Source organism: Alosa pseudoharengus, unplaced genomic scaffold (genome assembly GCF_046254945.1).
Source record: "Alosa pseudoharengus isolate Yale_2024_CS ecotype anadromous, Long Island Sound unplaced genomic scaffold, YU_APseudo_1.1 YU_APseudo_1.1_scf_11, whole genome shotgun sequence".
Taxonomy (NCBI): Eukaryota; Metazoa; Chordata; class Actinopteri; order Clupeiformes; family Clupeidae; genus Alosa; species Alosa pseudoharengus.
The window spans coordinates 35,455,908-35,463,003 of NW_027468576.1; the positions used below are offsets into that span (position 1 = coordinate 35,455,908).

At 39.7% G+C, this 7,096-nt stretch overlaps 1 protein-coding gene across 1 annotated transcript; it reads right to left on the minus strand.

Annotated features, from left to right (window-relative positions):
- Positions 1 to 1,128: 1,128 nt before the first annotated feature.
- Positions 1,129 to 2,168, minus strand: LOC143113836 (holocytochrome c-type synthase-like). The gene is made up of 4 exons (XM_076275465.1): positions 2,051 to 2,168; positions 1,738 to 1,922; positions 1,468 to 1,652; positions 1,129 to 1,267 (listed from the first exon to the last, which is right to left on the minus strand). Exons 1-4 carry the CDS (start codon positions 2,166 to 2,168, stop codon positions 1,129 to 1,131), a joined length of 627 nt encoding a protein of 208 aa, XP_076131580.1.
- Between the last annotated feature and the right edge of the window lie 4,928 nt (positions 2,169 to 7,096).

The window sequence follows — 7,096 nt, forward strand, 5'->3', positions numbered from 1 at the left end:
GTGTGGAGGCCTAGGTAAGTCATAGAGTGTCCCAGTGACTTCCGTTTTACTTCCGCTACAAGGGACCTATCTTTCAAAAAAATATGAACGGGAGTTAATGGAGAGATAACAATTATTTTTTGGTCCAGTTTGAATTGTGCCACGAATTTCACATATGATGTTGGTGGTGGTTATGGATTTAGCAGACACCTTTGTCCAAAGCGACACATAAATACAAAACAACATAATATTTAAAATTGAACAGGGAACAGATTAGAATGTAGGTCAAATATAGTAAGGACTGGAGAATAGTTATAGTACACAATAATATCAATTCAATCAATAGCCTAATAAAAAAGCAATGGAAAAAAAAAGGGGAAAGGCAATAATAAACAATAATGTCCATTCAATCAATAATATAAAAACAATGACATGCTAAGACTACATTAAGGAGAATATCAATAATAAACAATAATGTCAAATGAATTAACAGCCCAATTAAAATAAAACAACATTATACAAACCATAACACATAAGCGCTTAAACAACTAAGTAAATGTTGAATAGGAATGTCTTTAGACCCCTCTTAAACGACCCAAAACTACCACAGGAACGGAGAGCACTGGGCAATTCATTCCACCAACATGGAACCACTGAAGAAGAGTCTGGAATTAGACCCAGTTTTCATGACTGGTCGACACAACATGCGCTCACCAGAAGACCGCAGTGGGCGGTTGGGGATGTAAGGCTTGATTATTGAATTAAAATAACTAGGAGCAGATCTAGTTAGTGTCCTATAGGCCGAAGTGAGATATTTAAATTTAATTCTGGCTACTATAGGGAGCCAATGGAGAGTAACTAGGAGAGGAGTTACATGTGTCCTCTTTGGCTGATTGAAGACCAGGCGTGCTCCAGCATTCTGAATCAGCTGTTATGATCTTAGTTAACGGTCGCATCTTGCTGCCTGCTATATCATTAACAGTATCTAATGTACAGTCTATGGACGAATACAATTTACCTGATGTGTTTAATCCTCTGACTCATGGTATTTTCATCGGCAAGGAAAGCCCAATTAAGTCCTGTTGCTGGTATGCTTGTACAATCTAGTGTGGCTGTGAATGAGCTAACGTCACAACTTATGCTGGGATGTCAATCATTCTCTACACACTTTGAATGAAGAGCCTCCCATCTTAGGATCTCCTGCCAAGCCATCTCATTGTTCTGGTTGTGAATCTTGATGATGCTTTTCATGTCCTTCTGTCCAATGTCACCCTCATTCCAGCGCCATCTAATTTCAGCAGAGGTTTAAATGTGTTATTTTAGTGATGGTTACACAATAATGGTCTTGTGAAACAGGTTTGATCAAATACATCTTCTGACTAATGACCAAGTCTGTTCTAATACTAACATTTTGTATGTTTGTCCGATAAGAAAGTAGTAAGTACAATGTATGGCTAAAAACCCCAGCATCTTGGCCAGTAAGCTCACCCTTTGCGTAGCATTGCGTTCCAGAACATCTGTTCTGATGGGTAGACCCAGTTCTGTTCAGACCCGGCCCGAGCAACAAAAACAGCCTGGTCCAGCGTGGACCATGAAACATAACAAACTCTTCCTGCCAATCTCAGACAAGATAAACGTTCAGATGTTTCAGTTGCACGGGAGGGAGGGGCGAGCTAGCTCTGTTTTGTTTGAACGTCAACAGAATTACCCAACATCGCTTAGAGCACCTTTACTAAATGAAATTGTAAGTGATGATACCATGTTTGCAGGGTTTATGTCAGACATTGCTCCGTTCTCTCCTCTTGCTGCCTTCATTGGACACTCTACAAACTCATAGGCTCGGTCCTGATGAGCAGGAGTCTCTGGGACGGAAGGGGAAGTCTTTGGTGCCTGCTGGGCAGGTGCAGACGCCTTGTGCATGGGGCATTCTAGGGGAGGAGCACCTGGAAAAAGGCAGCATTATATCAGGGTGGTTGTCACTTTGGAAGTCACAGTGCATTGTCAATGGAGTAAAATGTTGCACACTGACTGTCATGAGGATTAGTGTCCTCCCATGTCGCCTTATTCTTACTTTGTTTGTGGTCCTGATGCATGGGACAGCTCCGTGGTGGTGCAGATCCAGAGCTATATTCTGGGGAAGAGGTCTCGACCTTCACTGAGCCCATGTGGTTGGACACAGTCTCGGTCATCGTCACTGTCCGACCATACACCTATTAAAGCTGAAGTCAATGATGGTAAAGTTAAGGCAATCACGGCTTCAAGTTCAACATGCAGATGACATTCCAGTAACTTCCTTAGTCAATTATCGATATGAAGCTTGAAATATGGCTCAAATCGACTTAAAACAGGACCTGGATCTTTGATAACCATAAATCCGAACGCCTTGTGCATCAATAGCTTCATGTTCGCTAATGGCTAAATTGACATTTCCTTTCGTAATTTGCTTGCGTAACACTAAAAAACACAACCCATAGCTGCTAGAAAAAGCAGGAGTGGTAGATGATTATACTGAGCAGCTAACGTAAGGTTAAGTAAGTTATTGGTCAAGCGGCATCTCAGTAAGACAGCAAGCTATCAATTCGTTACGTTAGCGCGGTTATAAAACACAATTTTGTTGTCATTCGAAAACACCCTCAAAACCTACTCAATCAAAACACATCACAGCATCTTTTACCAAGGAAAATCACTTTACATATTGAATTGAACCATAAAAGTAACCGCTTACCTTGACAGAAACAACCTCCCTTCAATGTCGTGCACAACGTTCACCTCATGCAACCCACAATGCCTTTCGTCCCGGTTGCATCACAAGGATACGCTCAAGTATGTATAAGTCTGCGCAGCCTGTACTGTGCTAGGATTCGATATTCAATTATAGATTTAGCCTAGTTGTCATATAGCATACGCAGTGAAATGTTAACCCGGTCAACTACATCACAAAATCCCAGGATATAAATAAAATACAAACAAAATGAGTATAATAATAGTCCTAATAAAAATATCAATAATACTGAAATCCAGAGATAGGCCTATATCCATCTGAAGCCTACATATAGGCTATTATGAATAGGCTACTATCTCCAGTCAGGGTAAAAATATTCAAAGGCCCAGTTTGGTATCTTCAGCCTCTTCTGCACAGCTCAACACAGCGTCTGAAAGTCAGCCTCCAGTTTCCAGGGCTTACTAGATCATGAGACAGGTTTGTATGATGTACGTTCACTGCAAATGCTTTGATTCAGTCTGGTCCACGGGTCCTACATGGAACACTTCTAACCCCAGCCTTTGCCATCCTTCAAGTCATTTTCTAGTGGTTTTGTGTACACACTCACACACGCACAGACAAGAATTTTGTTTTGTATTCTAGTTTTAAAAGAGCTTCTTTAATTTTTATTTGTGACTTGACTTTATTACAAGGTGTGTAAAATACACACACACAGACAAGAATTTTGTTTTGTATTCTAGTTTTAAAAGAGCTTCTTTAATTTTTATTTGTGACTTGACTTTATTACAAGGTGTGTAAAATACACACACACCACACACACACGCACACTGTGTTTAGGTTTCTGGATGAACTGCAGTATGTTATGCACCATGAAGGACCATAAGTAGTGCCATGACACACTGGCAGATGTAACCAATGTTAGACAATGCAGTAAGCAACTTGGACGTCCAAATTGTTTTAGAAGAGCTTCTTTCAGTTTTATTCCTGTGTCCTTTTCCCCAGTTACATTTCACTTTGTGTGTTGAACTGCAATAAGTTATCACTGTATGGACAGAATGCAATTCAAAATAGCAGGTTGTGCTGAATATAGTTTTTTTATTTGCTTTTTAAAGACATTTAACAGCACATGCAAGTGATTGTAAACACATAACAGACACACATTGCTGATAACTGAGGGCTAGTCCACACGTACGAAACCGATCTTTTTTTCCTCCGTCTTCCCTGAAACCGCATCAAGAATATTTGCGTCCAAACGGATCCATCTCAACACGTTACTTCATACCTCAGGCCTATAGGTGGTAGGGGTGGGCGATATGGACAAAAAATAATATCTCGATATTTTTTGTGATTTTGACAATAACGATAATTAGTTGATATCCTTTAAAAAAATTGTAAAAGTCTGAGTTACTTTACAGCTCATTATTTATGAATAGCATCAACATTATAATAACCAGTAACCTAACCTGTGACTTTTTAACCAAATCAACCAATGCATTGTCACTCTATGACACATTTTCAATTTTGCCCCCACTTGTGTGTGTGGCAATGACATGGTCTAGCCAGCTACATTAGAGAAGATGACTAGGCCTAACAGTGTCTCAAGAGAAAATCTGAAGCTGAAGTTCCTTTCAAAAACCTTTACTTAGTATTCACTGTAAAACTAAGCAGACCAACAGAGTACATCTCAGTTATTCCCTTCGATGTTTTGTTTAAGAGAAATCATGTAGGCTAGCACTCCAAGTTACAGAATAGAAACTAATGCGTTAGCTTATGGCTAATATATATGAGAAATCCCACAGAGATGCTAACGGTTAGCATAATCGATACACGTAGATATTTAGAGCGAACTTTAGTCCATTTACAAAAGGGTTACATGAGAAGAGTTCTTTGTTTACAACTGACTACTAAAATACTCAAAGGCAAATGTTTTCTCTCCATATAATACCATGTAGGAAAAAAGGACTGTCTCATTAATGCTACGTGAACAGAAGTAGCTGCACAAAATCCCTTGTAGGCTACGTCTTGATCTCGCTACACAAAATAAACATTAGACCTGCGTGTGACAACGTGGACCCACTAGGGATCATGTGACACTTGCTCTGCTGCAACGGGGCTTCTCTTGCATACACCTCCTGGATTTAGTGAATGTATGGGTTATCAATGCGTGATTTCAAATGTTTTCCCTCCATAAGTAATTTAAATACTCGATAATGTAAATTTGCACATCGTTAAAACAACAATCACGATATTATCGCAGACGATATATATCGCCCACCCCTAATAGGTGGTACTGTTTCTTTACAGAAATTGACCAAAGTTTGTGCTTTACAAACAGACAGAATAGGCTATGACGAAATGGCTAGTGCAAGGAAACCAGAATTGTTTGTGTGGACTGATGGTGAACTGTCAACTGTAGACAACTGTAAAACTAATAAACTTTATTTTACGGTTTGTGAAGGGTGCAGTCCCGTCCTTTATTTGGCTAACGCAGGTAGGCCTACTAATCACCTTTACTTTCTTTGGTTGTAGGATAGTCCGTGATTCACATTAGGCTACTAAACGCAAGGCTTACCCAAGTTCTAGGCTATTCTGTCGCCACATTTATAATATTGCTATAAAACCTTCGTTAGTAACAGTCAATACGTTTGCCTGCATCAAATCAAATCGCGCATTTGCATTCAGTGTGCTACCATCGGCTTAACGTGAGTTCTAAGCGTCTTTGTATGCTTATATCTGATTTCACTCGACTGTGAATGCATGTATATATGTTGTAAGACATGTAAAATAAATTAATGACACTGGCACTACGCACAAATTAATGTAGCCTAAACTTACACCGCACTTTCCTAATAACTTAAGTTCTCTCGCGTCACTGACAGTAGCTAGAATGCATTAAAAAACACCGGGAAAAAACAGTGTTCAGTCCACCAAGTCATAAGCTATCGGCGCTGCGCAGCACCAGTTGTGATATTTATCTTACGGAGTGTAATCGTAGGTAATGTCCTGTAGGCCTATAAAACTAGTATTGTTAGGCAATACTATAAGTGCAAGTCCAGGGCAGCTGAGGTGTGGCGATCATCGATACGCAAGCAGGATGTGCGGTTTCGCTGTCTAAACGAATTCAAACGGGCTACGGTTTCAGATTTCTCCACTCTGGGACCAGGTTTCAGAAAAGTGCGGTTTCGGGCAGTGCGTTTACAGGATTCGTTTGGACGCTCGGCCAAGACGAAGCAAAACCTCTTAACCACTAGGCTATTAATGATGGCAATTCATTAGACAACAACAGGGCAACATTATCTATTATAGTCAGTTCAAGAAAGCCTTAATGGTTCTGACCTATATAAATCTTTGAACAGAAGTACTGGATGATGATAACCTCTTCTCTCATTTTGCATTCAATTGAGATGCAATTCAAAGAAGTGACTCAGAACACTCTAGTTGACTTGAGGGTTTATTTCACTTTACTTATTCACCCTTGCTCACTAAGAACACATATGATTTGACTTGAAAGGGCACCAGATGCTGGTCTCCCCTGCTACTGCTGTGCTGCTGCTCCCAGTCTATGGAACAATCTGCCTCTGAATGTACGCAGTGCCCCTATAGGCACGTTCAAAAGACTCCTAAAATCACACCTATTCACTGAGGCCTTTCCCTCCATTTTTGTTTTTGTTAAGCGTCCTTGGATATCTTGAAAGGCGATAAACAAATCTAAGTTATCATTATGTAACCCCTTCTTAATGGGTGTGTGCATATTCATGGGTTTCACCAGGTCCCTTTCCACAGGTGTATAAAATTAAGCACCTTAATTATCAATGCAGACTGCATGGTGCTTGATTAATACACCTGTGGAAAGGGACCTGATGAAACCCATGAATAGGCACTAGTTACAATACATAACACAATGGCGCAAACAGGATCCTGAAGGTCTCAGCGGTGGAATGGTGAGCTGGCTGATATTCCTGAATACCAGTAGGCTAACAATTAAGCACAATCAAAGAATTAAATAGCGCGGTGCCTCCACTGTAAAAATACTACACTTACCGTATAGCTCGTGTATAGTGTATTCCTACAGAATTTAAATAATCAATGTGGAAATGGTCCAGTAATCTAGTGGTGGATGCATACAAATGAATTGCCAATACACCCAAAAGTATAATGAAATGTAACAATAAAATATTTATTTCATAAAGAGCTTCAATCAGAAATAAAGAGGGTGATCTATTGTTCACCCTGACTGGATGCAGGAGAAAGTTAACCGAAGGTTAACAGTAGCTAATGTCGGCTAGCCTGTTAGCTTACAGAGCTAAACGTTACCAGTGTGAATAAACTTATACAATATGAACAATATACAACAAGTATATAAATTACAATAATGATCACAACAAAATAATAGTA